The sequence below is a fragment of the Rhynchophorus ferrugineus genome, unplaced genomic scaffold, assembly GCF_030347505.1.
Source record: "Rhynchophorus ferrugineus isolate W39M unplaced genomic scaffold, kcgeb_rfMv2 rfM4, whole genome shotgun sequence".
NCBI lineage: Eukaryota > Metazoa > Arthropoda > Insecta > Coleoptera > Curculionidae > Rhynchophorus > Rhynchophorus ferrugineus.
The window spans coordinates 19413017-19438117 of record NW_027472583.1 but is presented as its reverse complement, the minus strand read 5'-3'; the positions used below and the strand labels follow the sequence as shown (position 1 = coordinate 19438117).

The following is a 25101-nucleotide window of genomic DNA, read 5'->3' as shown; positions in this document are numbered from 1 at the left end:
ATTGAGGAAACATTAAGAATTATTTTGTTGAATTAACAATACAATTAAATAATATACAATATTACAATGAATTTTCTTTTTGTTTTAGGTAAATTACCTCAATACTTTGAGAGCCCTTAGCATTTTACTGCATCAAGTGGTGAGTTTTTGAGTTGACTGAAATCATGGCTGATATATTATCGACTTTAGTAAGACATAATATTTTGCAATAAGTCAAATGGGGTAGGGAGAATTCTTAGGGCATTTTTTATGCGTTAGGGGATGTTGCCTCCCGCCGTGTTAACGACTTTTTCCCATAATTTTATTATCCCGACGACCGTTTTTCTTTCCTCGTTTATCTACAGGGTGGCTCGAAGAGAACATCCATTTTTTATTAGCTGCTTATTCGAATAATCGTATAGGAGTGCGTAGCATTTTTAGCGAATTTCAAAGTAGGAAAATATTTATGCAAACTGCACTGAAAATCCGACTGTTTAGTCTAAATCCTAAACGAACTTCGTTGCGCATCAAATTGGTTTATTTTCGGATTTTAGCGATGGCGATCTCGTTTGTTTTCATTCGCTTTTTTTAGTTGAAACGATGAATGAGAAAAAACCTATTTGATATTTTTCGCGTTTTTTTTTCATGCCTGGGCGTGTACCGTTATGATTCTTTGGTTTATTTTTGAAAGGTGAACGTTTAAAAAATACATAGTATTTTTATACATGTAGTATGATTTATTAGACATATATTTTATCGGACCATCTGATATTATTAGCTTGTACTAGGACTGTTTAACAATGTTTAATTTGGCCAGCAAAGTATGTTAGTTATTGTTTTCCTATCACATTATAAAACAGTTTAATGTTAGTCCAAACTAGCAAAACTAACAAGTTAGTGAGCGAAGTTTAGTACACATTTAGTTAGAATAGCTTAATTTGTACTACTAAATTGTTTAATAGGTTTTAAGGTATTTATTAGTTGCCTTTTTGACCACTTATCTGATTTCAATATTATTTTATAATACTTATGCTTGACCTTTACTCTTTTGTGTATTTGTAAATTATTTCTATTTGCTATAAAAGCGTACCAGACAATTCAACTTTTACGCTAAATATTATTTGGGGAATATTTATGTAGTTTACACTATTTAATAAAAAGTCCATAGTCCAAAGAAACCAACGTTATGCATCCGAGGTCATGTCTTAAGTGTTGAGGAAAGTCTACAAATGGTGTAACAAAATTAATTTTAATCTTAACGATTATTTCTAATATAATAATGGTTTAATGGTAATTACATCTTTTTAAAATAATTATATTAATCTTATAAATAAAGCAGATTACTAACAGAATTAGCTGTATGCAGAGTGTAAGCTACTCTAAATAAAATAAACAATTTCATTGAACTTTTTATACCAGATGAGAAAAAATACTGTTATAGACACTTAGCATAATGAAAATGAAAAGTTATATAAATCATCAAAATATTTCATTAACCAACATCAGTTTTTAATATATACTCTTATATTGAATAGAGAACATGAAGTGTAACTCTTGAAGAAAATATGTGTGTATATTAGTAATATAAATAATCATCCAAATATAAAAACGAATACGGTCCAAAGCTTGATATTCTTGCAAAATAAAGGTCATATATAAAATAATTATAAGAACGTTAATTCATCGGAACATTGCAAAAGCATATTTTTGAATTTGGCTTTAATTTTTAACTAATACATATTATAAACGCAAAAATATAAGAAGTAATCTTTGTTATTGTTACACATGTTGTTATATTGCATAATATATAAACAATAATACTGTATATGATGACGTAAATTATTGTATTTTGTTATTATTACCAAGTATAACCACAAAGGTTTGGTTTGTAGCTAAATTTGTTATATTTATTTATAAAATTCGTTTGCACGTCATGTATATATTGTTATTAAGTTCTCATTATCAACGCTGATTATCCAGCTTAGTATATCAATAAAATGCTTGTGATAAGTTTTACAGTAAACTTAGAAAATATATTTTATTATTGAAATTATTATTATCTCCTAAATTGCTTTGACATATAAAACTGTAATGTATGTAAATAACCTGATTCGTAAGAGCCAATAACGTATTTTTAACATACTATTTCGTGAAATAATAATCAAAATGCGATTTTTATTGGACAAATATTGCTAATATGTAAAGGTCCTGCTGTTTTCTAACTTATAATTATTTTTCTTTTAACAAAATTAATTCAAATATAACATCTAGGTCACTCTGTACATACCGGAACATAAAAAATGCAGATAAAATTTGGTCACTGAGCATGAAAACCTTGCCGAAAATGGCCGGCTTTGATGCCTCTTTAATTTCCCTTCGTATTTTCCGCTGTCATGTTGCCGTTCCTTTTTTTCCCTTCTCTCCGGAGACGACTACAACGAGGGATCCAACAGGTAGTCGGGGTGGTGTCCTTACAGGGATGGATTTTGTGTATTTTATTTCTATTCTGGTGAATATAATTTGGAATTAGTGTGAATAAAGCTATGTGATGAGCATTGTATGCAGTATAATAACTGAAAAATGAGAAAAATATATATTTTACTGGATGATATTCTGGTGTTAATATGACACATGGGCTGAAATGCCCAGGGCCTAAGACTTAGATGGCGCTAAAATTTATTAAATTAATCGCCCTTTCCGTTACTACTAACCTTCAAAAGAAAGCTGTTAAAATTTCATGATATTCTACTCGTAAGTCTGTGAGTTTTATGCTAAGAGTGACAGTCGCACTTTTGTTATTTTCAAAACAATCGATCAAATACAATTGTGTTTTAATTATACACTGCTTCTTGATGGGAAAAATATCGTTCAAGTGAAGTATTTTAAGGACTGCACTCCATCAAAAACAAAAATAAAATGCTGGTTTGTTCACTTTAAAAGTGGTCGTAGAAACACCGATGATGCAGAACGCAGTGGATGTCCAAATGAGATGGTAACGCCAGATAATAACAAAAAATCCACAAAATCGTTTTGAAGTGAAATTGCGTGAGTCATCTAACATCGTGAAGATACTAAAAGAGCGCGTTGGTTTTATATTGCATGAGGATTTGACTATGTTAAAGCTCTGTTCAAAGTGGGTGCCGCAAAGCTCACTGTTGTCCGTAAATAAGAACTTGTTGATGATCCTGAGCAGTGTTTGGCCATGTTTAAACGCAACAAAACAATCTCCAGTCAACAATTTGGGTTCCGTGAGAATAGTAAATGCCTGGAAAATAGACTATAATACGCTGCTGCCTTTCTAGGCATAAGTCAAGCATTTGATAAAGTCTGGTATAAGTCTGGGACAAGGCAAGCAACAGCAATATAGAAATAACGTTTCATAGCAAGACTTTCACGAACATGCTCAATATTCCTAACATAAATCCCGTTTATGTGAATCCCTTTTTTCAGATATATTTACGGAAATAATCAGGTAGATATATCAACGAGCAAACAATTATATTGATAGTCACACTCAGAGCCTCACTCCATTTGGAGCAGACACTGTAACACCTGTATCACAAATTTATAAAGATTGACCGATCTCCTATCCTATCATGAGAAAAAAAAATATCGGTATTTACTATCTGAAGACTGAGTCACTCTAAGCTTACCAATGAACACTTTCTTAAAGGGGATTCTAACCCTGTTTGCACAAAATGTGGAGGGAAGTTCAAAATTAACATATACTGATTGAATGCAATGGAAATTGTCAAAGTGTCAGCTAAACATTCGTTCCATGTCTTAAAAGACTTTAATATTGAAAATGTTATGGTATTCTTCAAGACTGTAGGTTTGTAGATAAATTTAGGATACTACCTGTTTTTAGATATGTTAATTCATTTTATCGATTTACATGTAAGTAAGCAGCTGCACCTTTGTATATGTGCATATTTTTTCTTATGTCAAGTAAAGTAAAATTTTTCGTACTGCCTTTTTTACTTGTTTATTTATCAAATTTACTTGTTTAAAATCTGTGTACTAGTATAAAGTGGAGTAGGTATAATTTTTTTTATTTTTAAATCAAATATTTCTATGGTCTTCGAAATTTGCTTGTAGAAGTACAAATTACAAATTGTTATGTTAATATAATAAATTGTTATGTTACATGTTACATTTTCGTTTTTATGTCTTTCTAATAAAACAAATAACTTATTTAGCAATAATAAGTAATTATTATTCTAATCTTTTCTTTTGGTCATCTTTTGGTGACTGTATTACTGATTAATTCAAGAAAAACAACACCTTTGGCGTGGCATTGAAATTCTTGTTCCAAAACAAATAAGATTTCTGGATGCTATGGTATCTTTCCAAGCCGCAATGATACACGGATTAAACGCGGCAGGATGTGGTTTGTTTGGCGAAGAAAAAAATTCTCACCACGAAAGTCTTGGTTACCAAATTGATGCACTACAGTTCCCATAAGAATTACGGAAAATATCGATGTGAGATTGCGGTAAAACGATAAAGGCAATGATTGTACTTTAGTGTTTGGTGGTTTTCGGTTTGCTTTATCAATATTTTCTCTTTTTCGCTTTCTGAGGGAATCAACATGAAATATGCAAAATAGATCGATTTTTTTTCTTTGATGGGAATATCAAGTTCACTGAACTTATTAATTATATGAGTGCATCAACATATTTACTGAATGCATCAGTGTCATTTTGAAAACACTGGTTTATTAATTGCTCTAACTCTAGGTTTATATTCTTTATTTTTTCGAACGTGAATTCAAATTGATATTTAATTCAATTGTTGTCATCACAGCGACTTGGCACTTAATAGAATTAATATTTTCCTAAATGAAGGCACATTGAGAGAGTTACTACAAACCAGTCGGTAACAGCTCATGAAATATATGTATGCACAATTAGCTCTGACCAATAATTTTGTTAGATTAAAAAAGAGGTTAGTACAATTAGCGATAGGAAACTTATATTGATGACGGGATTGTGAATGGTATAGAGCTTTTCTGGATAAGGACAATTTATAGACTGTACAGGGATAACACTGTCACATGACGGAATAAGAGATTAACTTAGGCTAAACAATTTATTAAGTATGTCAACGGCATTCCTAAGCAAACACTATATCTGGATGCAATGACTTTTACACATAATAATCATATTTTGGAATCATTATGTTATTATAAATATCTGCCAAGAATGATTTATTATGATAATTAACAGGTCAATTGAAAAATCACAGTATTCATTAACACAATCATCATTAACAGGTCAATTGAAATCAATCACAATTATCATTAACAGGTTAATTGAAATGATTATAGCAAATCCTCCAACTTTTCGATACCATTTTTGTGGTACGATTTGTCCTTTGCTTCAAAATAGGTCTCGGTTTCGGAGATCACCTCTTCATTCGCGGAAAATTTCTTCCCAGCGAGCATTCTTTTGAGATCTCAAAATAGGAAATAATCGCTGGCGGTCAGATCTGGAGACGGTGGATTAGGGAGCAATTCGAAGCCCAATTTTGGACTTTTGCCACGGTGCATTGTCTTGGTGAAGCAGAACTTTCTTTTTCTTCAAATGCGTCCGTGTTTCGGCGATTTCGTCCTTCAGACCGTCCAATAATACTATATAATAGTCGCTGTTGGTGGTCTTTCCTTTTTCAAGGTAGCCAATGAAAATTATTCCATGCGCATTCCAAAATACAGACATATATATATATATATATATATATATATATATATATTTATTTATTAAATTAAAAGTTTTTTAGCTGATTAACAAGCACATTGTGGTGCGCCCAATTTGTTTTTGTATAGCAATTTTGAGGTGATATGAGGTACGTTTGGAAGTTTTTCTAAGTTCTAAGACAGCCATGTTGTTACGATAGTCATTAATCTAGTAAGTAGATTAGCTGTACATAGGTAATACGATATCAGGTCCAGTAAACTGCCTTGGAAACTCCTGAATATATTGAAGATGCTCATCATCTTGTTTTATGAGAAAAGATCTATCTGTGAGATATGATATTAGTATCTTCCTTAATTTAAGATACAACCTTGCTTGACACCTATTACGTCAAATAATTGAGATATGTCCAAAAATGAAGCCGAAGTATATTTCTTGCCATTTAAGTCGAATTCTACTAAACCCAAATTAATATTCTAGAACAATATTAATTTTTTGTAATATATTATTAAGACATTTTACAAATTTAAAAATTCAAGCATTAAACAAATCTGTGATAACAATGATAGCAACGATGATCAAATGAATCCATAATAATAGATTTCCAGAATCACATTATTAATGTTGTTAATAGTAATACGTAGAAATTGGGAAATTTTTAGAATATTAAAGAAATTGCGCTCTGCTTGCTGTAATGCGCAGCAGATCATAAACGTTTAAAATACTTTCAAGGGATAAAAACAAAGGTTATCACGGTATGAAACTAAAATAGTTATCACACTTGCCTACTATTAATCATTGTCCATGTTCTCGTAACACCATTTATACATTAATATATAGCTAGATTGTTTTAGCTGACCTAAGCTCGAATGCATTCAAATATGCGATAATATTTTTGCTTTGATAAATTCGAATAAATATGTTGCACTTAAGGTCATGCACATCGTAAAGTTAATAAAATATCCAATCTTTATACGAGGCGCTATCGCCATTTCATAGAATATATGCAATTTTAATTAATAGCCATTACAGTTAACACATATGTGGAATACATTTTTGACTGAATTGAGGGGTCTTTGGTTTGCATCATCATACAACTGTACGGGTTTTTTTCAGATGAAGTAGGTCAAAGATGAACGATTGCTTTTTCGCTGTTGTCATCGCCTCTAACGTGGGTTTTATGTATTTTAAAAAGAATTTTGTTTTAACATTTACAATAAAAGTGATTTACAAGAATATATATATTATATATATATATATATATATATATATATATATATATATATATAATATTCTCCTTTTACCAATTATGGGTTTATCTGGACTGGGCCTAAGTTTTAAGGTGGGCTCCGAACCACGGTCCTCAGCATTAGCTGGCGAGTGACTAACTTCAGAAATCATCCCAGAAGACATCCGGTCTTACCCAGCCTGGTTACTGGCGTGACTGGGATCATTTTCCTTGTCGGATTTTATACTCTTGCCTAGAACATTCACAAATTTTAAACAATCACAAACATAAATTTACGACCATGCCCCAGCAGGCTATCGTAACAGTAGGAGGACCGTCGCCATTACCACTGCGCCACCAAACCAGCAGAAAATATTTTTAATTTGTATTTTGATTGCTTGGAATATTGATTGATACTATTTACACTACCCTTCAAAAGTTTGGAAACATTCTGTTCCTAATTAACAATATAAAAGAAATCCTGCAATAATGTCTATATATTAGGTTATCTGAAAAGATATAAGGAAAAAACGATTTCCTTCTGAAGTAAATCTAGTTGACTGAGTTTTGTTTCTTTACAAGACAATGACGCTAATCATTCGTCAAAATTATGCCAGAAAAGAACAGAGTTTCGTACAGAAAAATCTATATCATCAGACCTCATTTCCATTGAATTAGTGAATTAGTATGGGCGGAAGTTGAAAAGAAGAGTGTAGAAACGATGCCCACCGAGGTCACCACAGTTGTGGAAGTAAATTGTATAATACTGAATATTTAACTAACTTTAACGAACTGTTTTTTTTAGGGTTTGATTAAGATTTTAGTGTAACAATTTATAACTATTTATATTATAACTATTATTTATTCTTTTGATTTTTTTTAAGTAACCATATTTTTTCCAAGCATTTGAACGGTAATTTATATATATATATATATATATATATATATATATATAATTACCGTTCAAATGTTCAAATATATTATTTAGGTTTCATTAAATAACCACTTTTTGAAATAATTTATATACGGTCTGAAATAGTCAAAAAACAGTTGATTATGCCCGGTACACGGCCGTTATATTAGTTGCCCAATACGCCTAATACTATTATACGTAATTAACCTTTTCAATTGATCTCAATTGGCGCCATCTCGTTCTTATTCCACATTTTATTTCGTAACTTTTTAGGCAAATTCAAATGATGTTTTCACTGTATCGCTAATTCGTCGTATTGTGTTATTTTAATTCCATTGAGGGGGGGGGGGTTATTTAACAGAATAAAAATACGACCGCAATTTAAATTATAAACAGGAGTTGGAAGCTGTACGGACCCCAAGACGTAACCTTTGAGATATTGGAGGTGAAATGATAAGAGAGGAAGGTCACAAAAATAAATCCAACAACACCAAAACGAAGATATCACTATCTCCAACTGTTATATGATCTTATTTTTTTAATATCTATATTTTTGTCTTAATAATGACTAAGGGAAAAATAATTTACAATTAACTTTGAAACTTGCTATAGTATGACTTCATTGAATAAGTTTTTCTGGTGATATGCTTCCCTAAAACCATGTACTAGGAGAAAACGAAATTATTTTGTATTTTATATATCTATATTTTTCCGATATACTAATTTTTATATGTTATTTCTTGTATTAGATTGAACTGATCCCCAGAATGGGAATTTTAAATAAGGGAAAATTATTTAACACAGTGATATAGTAAAAACACTAAAAACTTTATAATTGTCTATAATTTCCATGATGAATTCATGACGCGCATTAACTATTTATTCAATAATTTATGTATAATTGTTTTCAAATTACTGCTGTGATTGATTGAGGAGAATGTATTAGTTCAAATTGGGTTGGTTAATTTTGCAAATAGCTCTGCAATGTGATCTAAGGACTGAGCAAAACTCAGACCGTTAAGCCGAGGTAAATTTTTTAAAAGCAAAACTCATTGCATGTCAACTTCGAAGATTTTACAATTAGTTAGTGAATAACCTACTAACGAATTATACTAATCAATTATATGGTAGGAAATTAGAAACTGGATTAAATCGTGGTACGTATAATATAATAATATATGTATATACTTCATTAATTCGTCAATCCATTTAGTTTGTTCATCGTTTCAGATAATATGTTGTATTTGTAGAATAAAAATATTTATGTTTAAAATTAATACTGAATCTGTGCTGAATTGTTCTTTAGAGTGGTCATTTCAAATTTGTTTTTATACCACATGTTAAACTGAAAAGTATCCAATAATATTTACTCTCAAAATAATTACATGAACAAACATAATTAAGCCCTGTATTTCTGCTATATGTTTACGATCCTAATGTTTATACAATTTAATTAACTATTTTTACATCATAGGTAATCGTAACCAATAATTTGGATACGTTGCTTTCATTAATAAAATGTTGTTTATATTTATATAGATTGGTCAAAAGAGGGCTTTGTTTATAACAAATAGATACACTTTGTTAATTTGTAACGTGATTTGCAGCGACCAAAAATTTAATTATTGTATTCCCTGTACTGTTTGATCTTATATAATACTTGATAACGATATATTTCGACAGTAAAAACATATTTTGAGTATAAATAAGTAGTGTATTCTTTTGCATTGTAATTTCCCTCAACTTCAATATACTTATACCAAATAATCCTTCAATTTAGAAATCCCATCACAGTAGTACAATAATTTTCTAGTTTTTCATGTTATATATACACCGGCAATTTGAAAATTTTGTAGCACATTAAGAATAACATGAAGAATATAATATATTGTGTGTAAAATAGTCTATGGTATATGAAAATTGTTTCCACAAACAATGTGTTTTTTGACCTATAAAAAGTACAAAAAATTCAAGGAAATAAAATCTAGCAAATAAGTTGAATGTTGCAACAATTCATAGTGATTTTAGCGAGTTTTTTTTCGAGCTTTCATAAACCAGGTGCGTTTTCTTGATAAAATTTTTGGAAAGCTGGGCTTTCTTTTGTTAATATTTGGAGGCCCCAAAATGTACTTAGTAATAAACCTGAAAAATTTGTAGCTAATCGACGGACAAAGTCCCATTTACAAACTAAAAATCTTGTGAAAAAATTAAAACATTTCGATGCTGTGCCGATTTCTGAACACGAACCCATTTTGAAGCAGAACAATCGGGTTCGCACCACTACTTAGCTTCGTGTTTTGATTCAGATTTTGTTTGCCTCATCCAAAGCAAGAAGCAAAGCAAACAAAGCAATAACATTTTTTTATTAAATATAATTCAATCCAAAATCATTAGGTCTTGTTTGTATTCTTATGACGTTAGAATGACGTTACTTAGAAACTTATTGAGCAAACTGTTAATTCTGCTTTATAATCGAATAATAGAATATTTGAGAAGTTGCTTCTTACACGGAAACAGAGAGGTAGAAATGAATTAAAGACAGAATTAGTAGAATTAATTAGAAATTAGTACCTCTGCCGACGATTCGTTTCTTGGCAAATACAACTACAAACCAACTAGTAATTCAACGCTACCAAAACAAAAAACTAATCGATGATCTTTTGTTTTAATGTGGGAAATATATTTCTTTCTTTATTTATTTGCTATTAATTTAAATTATTTATAAATACTCATTGGCCGTTACTTAGTCTCTAATAAAATATGTTAAAATAAAGGTTGGTGTAAAACTTTTCAGTCTTCTTATCACACAATATTCTCATTACACAACTACACAAGATCAAATAGTTTGGTTCTCTTGAGTCTGCGTCCTAGTTCAGTGTTAGCCAAAAGTTTCAGTACTTCGGTTTTACATGGCTTATATGTTTACATTTCTTCTATAACTATTGAAATCCGAAGATATCGGTGTAAGTTCTTGTAGTATCTGGGTGGATCCACAATAGTTATCAGCACTTTATTCTGAAATAGTTGTCATGTTAATATAACTTATGGAAGAACATCCTCATAACTAAATTCGTACTTTCATATAGGTTTTAGTATCTGTAGAAATTTATTATGTACAGATAATTTAGATCTTCTCCCGAATAATCAATTCTTTTCAGTTTAATTTGAGTTCTTTTCTTTTCTTTTTAATGTACTCTTTCTAACAAAGTTTTGCATCAAGATTCATCCTAAGATACTTAAGGATGTAGTGTGGAAAATATTATTTTTCATATTTATTGGTATATGAAAAGTTTGGTTATGGTTAATACAGTCATTAACTTTTATTCTCCATGTTTGGCTCCACTTATTTGTATTATTATTTGCGTGTTGCAGTTTTTTGTTTATTTCTTTGATATTGTCTCTAATAGCAAAATCGCACTGTCATCAGCACATATAGCTCTAATGCCATTTTTTACTTGTATGTCACATGTGTAGAGTAGATAAAGAACGAGATCCTGTTCTTGAAAACACTGCTTTGCGGTACACCTACTTCTGTTTGTTTCATTGTTGAGTAAGCTTTTTCTTGTTTAACTTTAAAAATCCTGGTTTAGGTACAGGCTTTTAAGAATTCAACTTACTTCAATGTTACTTCAGTAACATTTCAGACTTTATCAAAGGCTTGCTTTTCGTTCAAGAATATAGTTGGGCAATTGCTGAAAAATTCTATGTTCGTCTGTAATTCTATGTACCTCGTCAATTGTTGAATATTTGCTCATAAAAGCAAACTGTGGTATAGGTATTAACCTTGGAGACTTCTTTTGTTGTAGCAAGTTCAATCGGAGGATTTTAGTTCAAATTATGTTCAAAGTTAGTTTCATTTAGTTTAAAAGTTTTGTTCTAAATGATCGACGAGTGCTTCAGCTTTTTATTGATCATTGCATACCTAATTTCCCCCCTAGGTCTCTTGTAGATGGAGTGGGGACTAATCTGTTTCTTTGCCATATATTAGATCTGCGAAATTCAGCATTTACTTAATTTTACAAAGAAAAGATGGCGTATGTTATCTATAGGAACTATATTTATATAATATACATAAATATTTTTCGTATTAATATGTCTTTTGGGTGACCGTTGAATATGTAAAGTAACAAACGGCTTGGGTCGCGTCTAGCAATGGACGGCGAACTAGTTTGACAGGTGACACGGGGAGCCGACCCCGAGGTGCTAAACCGGCGCCGCCACGGCCGACGCCTCCACGTCGGGACGCCGACGTTCGGCTATCTCTTAATCCGCCGCCGGGCTCGATCCACCGTCGAAGATTAATTGCCCCCACTCGCCGTGATGCTGGAGTTAACTGAGTGTGGGGGAACGGATGGAGGAGGCGATGGGCGGCGAATGCAGTGTCCCCTACACCCGCACTAATGAATTATTCAGTTTTCCTTTTTTCTCTGGATTACGAGGACAACGATGTATTAGTGGGTGAAGCCAGCGATAATTAATTTGACAATATTTCATTTCGGATGGTGATGGTGTCCGCTGTAGTTTTAATTCTTTAACCTTTTGTAACATCCTACTGGTTCAATGATCTTTTATTCTATTTTAACGTCTGATTTTATAAGAAAATGTATATGAACATCACTACTTAGCATTTAATCAAGATATGTGTAGCAATAGTATTGGTAAAATATTGTATAAGTCTATTAATTCCAAAACAATGTTACGATGCCATTGTAAAAAAAAATATTCACTAAATTCAGACCAGTATGTATATCGAAGCATTTTGTTTTGGCAGCGTTGGATTACCGCTTGATTTGATGATTTAGTGCAAGTGCTTTACTTCCACACCGTCGATCTCAATTGGCAGATAAACGATTCGCATTTTAGGTTAAGTTAATAATATCTTTCGACCTCCGCGTCTGATCTCCTTTGCTTTTTGTCTAACATGAATTTCCAAATTTACCTACCATCAAGAAGGATGTCGAGAAATAAAAATATTAATGTTATTCTTTATTTGCTTTATTGTGTTATCTCTGAACTTAGTGAATAATTTTTTTACAATGGCATCGAATTTTACATTGGGATAGGTTTTGGTCAAGTGATGCGATATCTGTTATACATGCTGCTTAATGAGAGTTAATCAATCGGCAGTTGGATAAACATTTTAAACAAAAAGAGTATGGATTCATTTTAAAAATGTTTAGTGAACTTTACGAATCTACTCATCGTTTGTCTTACTATATCATGATTAGTCACATTAAAAATAAATGACCAATGACCCATTGTTTGGATTTAAAATTTGATTTCTTAAATCTATAGCATATCGACATACGATATATCGATACATTATAGATTGTTTTTGAAAATATATTGATTTTATGAAGGAAATATCGTTAGTGCAATAAAAAATATGGATATATTTTAAAGAACACATCGTTATTAACAAGTCAATTGAACAAGTCCCCGGTCCACCATAGTAAAACAAAATTTTTTGGCAAAACGGCAAAATGAGATTTGAGAACAGGAAATAGTCGCTGCGGGCCAGATCTGGAGATTACGATGGATGAGGAAGCAATTCAAAGCCCAATTCATGGATTTTTGCCATCGTTTTCACTTACTTGTAACACGGTGCATTGTCTTGGCGAAGCAGCACTTCCTTTTTACTCAAATGCGGCCGTTTTTCGGCGACTTCGTCCATCAATCGTTCCAATAACGCTATGTAATAGTCGCTGTTGATGGTCCTTCCTTTTTCAAGGTAGTCAACGAAAATTATTCTATGCGCATCCCAAAATACAGACGCTATAACCTTGCTAGTCGACTGTTGCGTTTTCCCACGCTTTGGAGCAGGTTTATCGTGTGCAGTCCACTCGGATGATTGTCGGTTGGACTTCGGAGTGAAATAATGGAGCCATGTTTCTTCCATTGTCACATATCGATGCAACGACTTGATCATCTTCAAATACTGGTCCGAATCATCAACTCGTCGTTGTTTTTGGTCTTTCTCATACCCAAACATTCGTGAATGATATGATGTACACGTTTAGTTGATATCTTTAGAGTGTCTGTTACTTCATTCAATTTCAATTTGCGGTCATTCAAAATATCATTTTGTGGATTTTTTTAATGTTTTTCGTCGATAATTTTACTCTTTTTACACTATTACATTACCAATCTTGAAAAATATCGTACCAAAATGTTATAATATTAATATACATTATATTGTTATTTGCAGGCAAACTACCAAAAAAATTATAAAACTACATATATTATATATAAATCTATGTAAGCATCAAATTGAGTAGGTATTTGTCAAGGTCGCGGCTAGGACGACAGAGCCAGAACGTTAAAAATTAATCGAATGAAACTAGTAGAATCAAAAATAGTAAAAAAAGTACGACTAAAAGTGTATAGTAAATGGTAACAATATCAGTTGCACCGGAAATAGTGACTGAAAACAGTCGACTGAAACAGTCACTGGTAAAAACTAGTAAATTCAGTCGAAGCAAAATATAGCGACTGAAACAGTCGATAGTAAAAAGTAGTCAATTAGTAAACAGTCAATAGATAATTTCAGTCGATGGTTCCCAAAACTAGTGTAGACATAATTATATGTTATATATTTTACTATTTCAATGTTGTACTGGTTTTACTTCATTTACCATTTCAACAACCGTTTCTGAACTTTATCGATAAATATAGTACGAAGTAAATTGGCGAAAACCCCATCGTCTTCCTACAGGAAATATTCCGTTCTCGAACTCGCTGAATTATGGAATGGTATAAAACTGCATCTGCAACTTTGATTAGTATCAGTCGTGGAGTCGGAACTGTTCCCCTTTTGCGACGATCTGATTTTTTGGGAATTTTACGACGCAAATCTGAATATGAAGAACCCTCTCGACCTCGCCACCTTCATTTACATAATCGTCTTCCCGAGGGTTACCTGGGACATCCGGCTGGCGCCGATCGTCCCGTAATCCTGGTCATTCGGGCGGGCGTTGCGGGAGTTTAAGAGGGTGGCTCCGTTCGCCCACCGATCCTCCGTTTTTTCTCCTGTACTCCCCACGGATTCTGTATCGTGCGTAGGGTTGATCAGTATAAAATTGAATGTTAACTTGCGAAACAAAACTACGCATACTTTCATTATTTCATTTCATTTCATTTCGAAAATAGAATTATCTTTCTATGTTATGAATTTCGTATATTCTGCAAAAAATAAAAGTTACTTTTAGATAACTTTTTTATCATTTTATAATTAATTAGCATAATGAATGAATAACTCCTGCATTTCTACATTTTTACTAATTAAACTTTATGTTCACATTAATTTTGTACTATTTCTGTTTTAATATTGTTAGTATGGGATATCATAAGGCTTCTGAATTCATTCAGTTAACCAGAATCAAATTAATTATCAAGGAAACAAAACCGGTTAACGTTGGATTAGCAGTCCTTCCGCAGTTACTTGAAACATTCCTGGGAATAGTTAAGTGGAGTTCGGGCAAAAGCATCGTAGAAGGAAGCTCTAAGCCAATAATATATAAACTATTCCAATTAGGAAACTTTCAAGCTTTGAAAACTGATAATCTGTGGATTGCCGCACAAGCATTAGAGTTTGTGGTCTAAGACCATCAATGGCGGACTGAAGCTGCTGCAAATTTACATAGTCTACTAGTATTTGTAGAGTTGTATAGTGTATAGTCTACGCAGCAATATTAAATCGCTTGGAGGATAATTTACACTTCAAAATGTGGAAGTATACGTTGACCAAGCGTTTACTTTAATAATTTGATTGTCTTAATACTCGTTTTTTATTCTTGAATTAGCACTTGAAATATAAGTTTGTACTAATATCGATACTTTTTCGACATCCCTACATCATGGAATTTTCCTATTTTTCTCCAAATGTTCTGATTTTAAATTAGTATTGATTAGAACTTTCGAGAAGGAGAGTTCGGAGGGAGAAAGTATTGAGGATCATAATAATGACTAAATATAATTTTATTGTCGATCCGTTTCTGTTTGATAGCGTGACCTTTTGGATATTTTGGAATTTTGATTCGCAAACCATTGTTTATCTAGACGTATTAATAGTTTTGAATTTTTTTCAATTGATTATCGAATAGTCATTTTGTCAATTGCTAAAGTATATTTTTTAGTCATTAGGCAATATCTATGTGACCACCACAGACTTTATTAATAAATTAAAATATATTTTAAAATAATGATATTTATATATCGTTCTATGTTTTTCTCATTAAAGTGCGAATTTTTACAAAGATTGAAACTTTTTCAGTCACTATATAAATGACGCTAGACAGCTTTTTGTTCAATCAGAGATCCGACTCGGAATTAAAATTTGTACTGGTTAGTCGGAAGGTACTCCCAATTTGAACTAAGATTTAAGATACTATTTATTTATCAGTCAATTATAAAGACGAGTTGGATACATGAGGTTGAACTACAACATCAAACCTACTAGTAATCCAACGCTGCCAAAACAAAGTTCTACTATTAATTACCAATGGTTATCGCTACATAGCCAACGAAGAGCTGCACAATCACCTCGAAATCAAATGGATACACGAAGTGATCCAAAACTTTGTCTTAAAATATGAATGAAACAAGGTTGCTAAATCACAGTAGCGTGGATGTAATACAGTTACTGGATAACAGACAGGAAATCAGAAAATTGAAGAGAACCAAACCACAAGAACTTGCTTAGTGTATACGTGTATTCGTAAATTTAGCTTAAGATTAGTTTTATTTTAATTTGGGAAATACATACTGTTGTATTAATCCCGCTCACGCATGGCTTGTCTATTAATTCATGTACAACAAAACAGTAGTAATAAATTAATTTGTAACTTAAAATAGTACTAAACTTATCTAATGTAAGATATAATTAATAAAAAAGCTTTTAATGCTTCTGTATTAAACAAATATAACAAAATTTTAGTAGTCAATTAATTTATAATTTATAAATTAATAATGTACTAAGCATAATATAATATAACGTGTAATTTTAAAAAAATTATCCATGAAGATTTATAATTTTGCAATGTTAGTTGGCAATTTCAGCTTAGTACTATCTACTTGCATAAATAAGATAATAATTTTAAATATATTTTAAGACTAATAATATTTTAAATTACAGTATCTAAAAATATTTTCTTAAAAAATTATAAATTAATTAATATTTCACACACTCTCGGAAAAACCACAAATCTTTATTTTTTTTCTTTTTATATGTATAACCGCACACTATATATTTTGATAGTGTTTCGTTTTTTCTTGGGATTCCTTCGATTCCTCGTTCTCACGAAAGGGCCACAATTTTGCTTTCCATTCTAAATATTTCAGTGGTCTCAAGATATCGCTATCGAACTAGATCACAACGCTGATTGAACGTAAGTGGCCCCAATCTGCATACATTGTCCCCTAGATGCATAATTTATAACGAGCCGGTTCTATTATGTACAAGATTCTCTAAAAGCACATAATATTTCCATTAGTAAGTAATGTTTTTTGTTTAAATCCTGTCTATGTTATATATTACCTTGCTGTTTCACTAATATTACGCCTGATTGTATTAATCCATTCCAAAAAGGATTATTTAATGTATCTAATTTAATTAATGTAGGATTCTCGTCAATATCATCTCTAAATAGAATTATTTTAATGTTGTTAGTGTCAATTTCTTCTGGCTCGATGAATTTAAAAGATATTTTGAAACTTTAATGTAGATCAAAAATTGGCTTACACATTTAGTTTGGTTCGGTAACTGGAAGAACTTGTATAGTGTATAACTAATGTATAACACATACAGTTCTATACAATAGTATTTTTAACTTAATTAGTAGTCTAATTTAACATTAACTTGGAGATACATACGATGTATTTATCATACACTCGTCTTGCTTGTACATTAGTGAAAGTGCAACAGAAAAATTGTAATTAATTAAGTATATCTAATGTTATATGTAATTGAAAAATTAATGTAGCAAATTATTAAACTAAATTTAAGGAAATTGAAACAAATTCATACCGATACATCTGTACATTATTGAATTGTTCCTAGTTAAATAGTTCTTAGGTCTAACTACTTTGAAACAGATTGAATAGTTTAGTGCTAATAAGTCAATATGTACTTTAATCTTAGTCTAACTTTCAATAACTAGGGTGATTTATGAGATTAATTAAAATCAATGACGTTTACCTTTACTCAGAGACATTCAACAATCCCAAACTGAATATGAAATCTGATTTCTCTAACTGAATGAATTGTTATAACATAAATACTGGGATGTGTATAATTCAAACGAGTTATATAATGAATAATGAATTGATAGGTTGTAATGTTGTCAGAGTTTGCGCGTGAACTGGCTATACTACGAAATGCCTTTCACTACTATGCATGATTTATATTTATCTACAAATAGTCAGGGCTGATTATTTATGTCATCGTAACTACGATATCAATAATTTTTTTCTACAGCCAAATATCATTTCCTTGAATATATATATATATATATATATATATATATATATATATATATATATATATATATATATATATAGATGGAGCCACTAGAATTAAATCCATATGTTTTTTAGTTAGCCCTAACCCTCAAAAGATGCGTGTATGAATTTGACAATTGTCGGATCATTAGTTTGTAAATTATAACATTTTGACTGAAGTAACTTTTGTTATTGTGGAAAAAATGGATAAAAAGGAATTTCGCCTAAAATACAGTTGAAGCAAAAATTTGGCTTGATGCCGAGTTTCCGGACACTGCCCCAGGAAAATCAACCATCAAGGATTGATATGCTAAGTTTAGACGTGGTGAAATGAGCACCGATAAAACATTAAAAAATCCACCAAATGAATTTGAATAACCGTAAATTGAGATTGAATGAAATAGCAGACACTCTAAAGATATCAACTGAACGTGCACATCATATCATTTACGAATATTTCGGTATGAGAAAGCTCTGTGCAAAGCGGGTGCCGCGCGAGCTCACTTTTGTCCAAAAAAAGCGACGAGTTTTTGCGTGGATATGTGACAATGGATGAAACATGGCTCCATCATTTCACTCCAAGGTCCAATCGACAGTCATCCGAGTAGACTGCATACGATGAACCCGCTCCAAAGCGTGGGAAAACGCAACAGACTGCTGGCAATGTTTTGTGGTGAAAAAGGAAGGACCATCAACAGCGACTATTACATAGTGACGGCCGAATTTGAAGAAAAAGGAAGTGCTGCTTCACCAAGACAATGCACCGTGTCACAAGTCAGTGAAATCGTTGGCAAAAATCCATCCATCCACTGTATTTTCCAGATCTGGCCCTGGAAGTTGGAAGTTGGAAGGTTGTTATAATCAGTGTATCACCCTTAAAGGGAATTATGTTGAATAAAACAACTAATTTTGCCAAAAAAAAATGTGTTTTACTATTTTAGACCGAGTACTTTTCAATTGACCTGTTGCTTATTATTATGCTTGCTGCTGCTTGTATGTCTTATCTTGATATTACACTACCTATAGTAATAGATTCAGTATCATCACCGTTAAATTAATATTGTCTTGTTTATTTTTGCTGCATCTCATGGAAAATTTATCTTATTCCAAATTAAATAATTTTACTGATCAGTTATATTCACATCCATAATTTTAGGTTTTTGAAAATAGAAAGCATATATTGATATATTGAAGCTAGAAACTAACAAATAAGCAAACCACCCAATGCATTACAGGATATTGCATTATATATGCATATTTATTCTACTAGAAAAAAGAACGTTTCTGCCCTACAATGTTCAAATATATCAATTTTCTAATGGACATTTCTCAGTTTTCCTTTGTAGTATCTTTCCATTTTTCGGTATGTTCTAATTTTTAGAATATTTCTCATATATTATATGATAATGAATTTCAAAAGTGTGATATAAAAAAATGTAAATGTGTGTAAAGATGTTTAATGAGCTCTTATTCCATAAATATTGATCAGTTACAGTACAAGTAATGTCTGTTGTTTATACTTTAGCCAAGTGACACGTACTGATATTCGGAAGGGAATTAAAACGTCGTAATTGAATAATAATTGAATAAAAATAAATAGTAGATAATATATCATTCAGATTAGACTCACTTTATCTAACCTAACCTAGCGTTTAAATGACACGCGCTACAGCGGCTTTAGTGAAGCAATTTTTACAATTTTTGTTTGTTATTCTAAAGGTATGGTGAATTCGGCATTTGTTCCAAAAGATATTAAAAAAATTGATAATTATATCAAGTGAGTGAAGTAATAGAAATACAAAACAAGAAATTATATTTCACCAGAACTAAGCTTTGTGTCACAGATTGATGAAAGGGATAGTCTTGAATATGAATTACATTTTGAACTTTTCCATCGGTCGTATAGTCCAGATCTGATCCCCATTGAAGGAGCAACAATGAACTAAGTGGAATTTTGCCTAATTAACTAATTGGTTTTATAAGTTGTGCCTGGGACTTATCGAGTTACCGCTCAAAACTTCTTTGTATACCTTGTATTATCCAATAGGATTTCTTTTACGATGATAAGAATATTAAAAATTACGTACAGCTTTAAAATAACGAGATTACTGATATTATTATTGAGCCTGACTGTGAAAGCTGTGTATTTGAAGAAGATGTGACTGTTTGGAGGTGATGGTTGAGATGTTTAGACATAGGCAGTCTAGTTTATGTCGAATTTCTATTCTTTAATCAAATTTTTGAATTGTCAATGTTGTTCTGCTAGGCTACCAAAAACGGACTGAAGTAGCTGAGAACTAACATAGTGTGGTGGAATTTGGACAGAAGCTTGCGGTTCAGACTGAATGGTCACCAAAGATAACAGCTCAGTTTTTCAGCTGTACACTCTTGGAATTTGATGTCACCAAAACTTGGGAAACTATTCTATACGGGAATACCATAGAAATTTCTGTAAAAACAGTGCCATAGCAAAAAATTTTGCAAACTGACGGACGAAGGTATAGACGGTACTCAAAAAATGAAATTATTAGCACTATAACCTGCCTAGACGAGAAAACAATCATATACATCCCTGGGGTCATTTGTTTAGGAGCAGGTGTTATTACACGCGACTATTAAGGGCCCTGTCTACGAAATATTCGAGGACGAGTTAGGGTACTTACATGAATGGATGGTAGTAATGATTAAAATGCTTAGTCATATGGTACATTGGTTTATATTCAAATAGACTTAAATTGTGACTGTCCTTTTGTATCGCCATTTAACAAGTCGCCTCTTCTTTCCATAATATACAATATTTTTTAAAATGAAATAATATATTTTGTGTTTGAAACCCTTTCGTATTTTATTATTTAAACAAATTCGAAGTAGAAGTTTAAATTCTAATTAAGTTTGTCATACGCATGCCTTGAATAAGGTTTGGCATGAAGGCCTTGTTCATAAAGTACAGAAAATGTTACCAAAACAACACACCAAACTACCAAAATCGTACGTTACAACCAGAATGTTTAGAGTTAAACCAGAAAAAGCTTTCTTTACAATAAAAGAAGCTAAAGCAATGCTTTATCTACTCTACACTTTACGTTAGCTACATTTGCTGATGATAATGCCATTATAGCTGTCGGAGACAATAGTGAAGAAGCCACACGCAAGACAAGTGACAATATAAATAACTGGACACAAGCTTGGAAAATTAAAATTAAGTAAATCTGTGTATGTGCAGTTCACCTACAATCAGATCGTAGAATCATCAAAAACATTAAATAATAATATCATTTCATATAGCAACAACGCTAATATCCAGGAATGAATTTTTATGCAAAACTTCGCTGGAAGGAACATGTAAAGAAGAAAAGAAAAAACTGGAATTGAAATATAGGAAAATGTACTGCTAATTGGAAGAAAATCACAATTATCAGTACATAATAAATTGCTATTATATAAGTAAGTACTGAAACCTATATGGACATACGGTGTTGGATGGGGATGTTCTGCAACAAGTAACATAAACAAATTACACATACATGAGGAAAGGCTCCATTCTCATGAGAATATTGAAGTATTACAGCTTTTGGATAGCACCAAAGCAGGACAAAGACTCAAAAGAATCAAAACAACTAATTTTATGTAGTGTTCTGTAGTGAGGTGCATTTAATAAAAAATACAGCAGTGACATGTATAAACATTATTTCACTAGAGACTGAGATAAGGCCGATGTTTCCTCCTAGTTATATACCTAGTTACCCTCCTAGTTATGTAATAATTAAATAATAAAAATAAGAGTTTGTCATAAACATATTCATTTCGCATATGTTAACTCGCGTTTCCCATTTCCAACATTTCTCCTTTCTTCCCTCCTTAACGGAATGGCAAAGAATCGAACAGAAAACGGAAAATTCGTCTACCCTTCGTTCCGCAACCGCTGACCTTGCATCGTCGGCCATCCGGAAAAGCCGGAAACGAGACGTAGAAGTGAGAACAGATGACTTCCGGCGTCCGAGAGACCGAGCCGCGTCCCAACGCCCCCGACACCAAGACGCCGACCGACAGGTAGATGTGTGTGTGTGTCTTTCCGCGTGCAAGTCGAGAGAAACTCGGGAAAACTGCAAAGTTTCTTAATTTTTATCGCGGTCTGCGCTTTCTGTGGCGCCCGAGGACCGTCTGTCGTGGTTTGTGTGGGAGGATTGGGGCGAGGGAACTGTCATGAGTTTTCCGTAGGAGGAGGAGGTAAAACGGCTGAAAGAGTATGTAATCGAAAAAGTTATGGATAGAGCGTTTTACCTGAAACAGTCGTATTTAGGTCACGATGAGATCGGATAATACTCGAGGGAGAACGCAATATGCATTTGATTTGTGTCTTTCGAACGTGTATCTAAAGTTGTCTAATAAATTGAAAATATTGAAATTTATGCCGCGCTTTATTGTACAATAAACTTTGCTCGGATATTGCTAAAAACAATGTTATCGGTTGTGATTATTCAGGTACTATATATTCATCACCGATTCTCGATAGTGATAGTTTAAAATATGATTTTGTGGTATTCCCGATATTTTTCTAAATTTATCTTCAGAGCTAAACCGGCCTAGACAACCCAGATTATTTTTAGCATTTCTTTGCATACTTGTGTTAGATGAATATATTGTGTAGAATGTGTTAAAATGAATGAATAGTACGATTCGTAGGAACTTATTTTCTATGCTATTTTCGACATTTATTTCCGTTATAATTGAACAATTGTCTTTTATATTTCGGGATTGCCAGAACCAGTGTGTGATTAAGTTTTTTTCTCTTATTCTTGTTGGTGTATATTTGTAATTAGTGCAGTTTGAAATAAATCATCTCCACTGACCATCGCAAGTGACGATTTTCTACTGATTATGAATCTAGATTTGATTTGCTGATTCTTTTTACTTCCTCATATAAATTAATTTTGCAATATGCGTATGTTATGTCTTATATATATATATATATATATATATATATATATATATATATATGTGTGTGTGTGTGTGTGTGTGTGCTAAAAAAGCTATGCATTGATAATATTTGAAATACTGTAAAAATATTTTTCAATGTAACAATGATCAATAACTGATTATGATGAGTTGAAATTTTTGATTGTAAGATTAAGATTAATTTAATTGTATTTATAGTTTATATTATATTTATCAAGGCCATTATAGGCCTAATAAGGCTATATTTTACCAACGCTTGTTACTAATATTCGTGAAACACTGTATTTCATTTTATATAGAGCAAAACTCTAATATTGTGCTTACCTTCATTATGTAATAATAATGATATTCTCTGTATCTCACGATTAACTGTTTTAAACATTTGTTATGAAATAGTTTTATTTAGAAGATTTCTGAAAAGTCTGTTAGACATACTAATAATAATTATAATTTAAAACCCCCATTTTGTATTAACTGAAAAGCATATATATATTTCGTAATAGTAGTGGAGGGACTTAAAGTTTTGATAAGATACTACGTAACGAAATAAATAAGTTTGTTTTTACAAAACTAGTACGTCACAAATCTTTGATTTTGTGGGTAAAGTTGTACCTTATCTATCAGATTTGGTCATTCATCGCTGCTTTTTGTTAATTAGCAGTCTTCTATAGAAATAATATAAATGAGTAAATTAAATTAACTCTAATAAACTCTTGTCTAATTAAAAAAAAACTCTATTCTAAAACAGGGTATCATCGAATTGAAGAAACATTAATTTTAAAGAGCAGTGTCGACTAATGAGACAGGAGTTCATCGGTTTATTGAGAGGAAATTGAGAAATTGAGAAAGAATATTGAGAAAAAATGAAGGAAAATCAAACCCTTTTTTTGTTGTTAACTAATCACAACTGTCTATATTTATACTAAGCGGAATTTGAATATCAGTTTTTTTCTCGGCAGATAATAAAAAGTTTATTCTAAATGTTTTGGTAAAGGCACTACAAATTGAATGATCAAAGTCTTCAGTTAACATATTTCAAGTGACACAAATGATCTTTCTGTTTACAATGTTTCTGTATCTGCCATTTTAAGAGATTGAGCTGATAGTTGACTTAAGATAGAAAAGAGAATTTCTGGCGATACCTGAAATCTGTTTCCGAAAATATATTAATATTAGAATAATAGTATGTGACTTAGTGGATTAGTGGATCGTAATTAGAATACGATTAGAAATTCGGTGCATAGTTATATCATATTTGACATATATGTCATTATTTTCACCTAATTTTCACGTTATCAAATAGATATACCTATCAAAAACCTACATACGTAAAGTATTAAACTATCAGTGCCAATATATTATACTAGTACTATACTGACTATGAGCTGCACTGTGATTTGAGGGGTTTCCATCTGTTTCGAATGGTGTTACGATATCTAAAAATAGGAAAGAACAAAATATAAAAGAATAAAAATAGGAAAATAGGAAAGAATAAAAATATCTACATATAGGATTGTTTACCCTCAGTCTTGCTTTGCATCGCCGTTCAACCAGTCGCATCTTCTTTTTGTTAAATAAGATAATTCTTTAAATTAAACTAACAATTTTTGTTTTCCAAACCCTTTAATATATTATAGCGGAACCGGAATCAAATTAATTATCAAGAGAAGAAGACAGGTTGACGTTAGATTGGCGATCGTTCCGTGGTTCCTCGAAGCGTTTCTTGGTGTAGTTAGGTGAAGTTCGTGTTAAGTGAAGAAAGTGCTCAACGAGCCATAAACTATTCCATGTAAGAAACATTCAGGCTTTGAAAAACATCCCTAGTCCGTAAACCG

General features: G+C 31.7%; 1 protein-coding gene across 7 annotated transcripts in view; it reads left to right on the top strand.

The window, feature by feature from the left end:
* Positions 1-25101, top strand: part of foxo (forkhead box, sub-group O) — a 324250-nt gene that overhangs the window by 252502 nt on the left and 46647 nt on the right. For 4 of the 7 annotated variants that reach the window (XM_076401542.1, XM_076401538.1, XM_076401541.1 and 1 more), the window contains exon 3: positions 89-139. The exons of the other annotated variants lie outside the window; for them this stretch is intronic. In XM_076401542.1, the coding sequence (XP_076257657.1) occupies positions 89-139 (51 nt within the window). The remainder of the gene's footprint in view (positions 1-88; positions 140-25101) is intronic. 7 annotated transcript variants of the gene reach the window in all.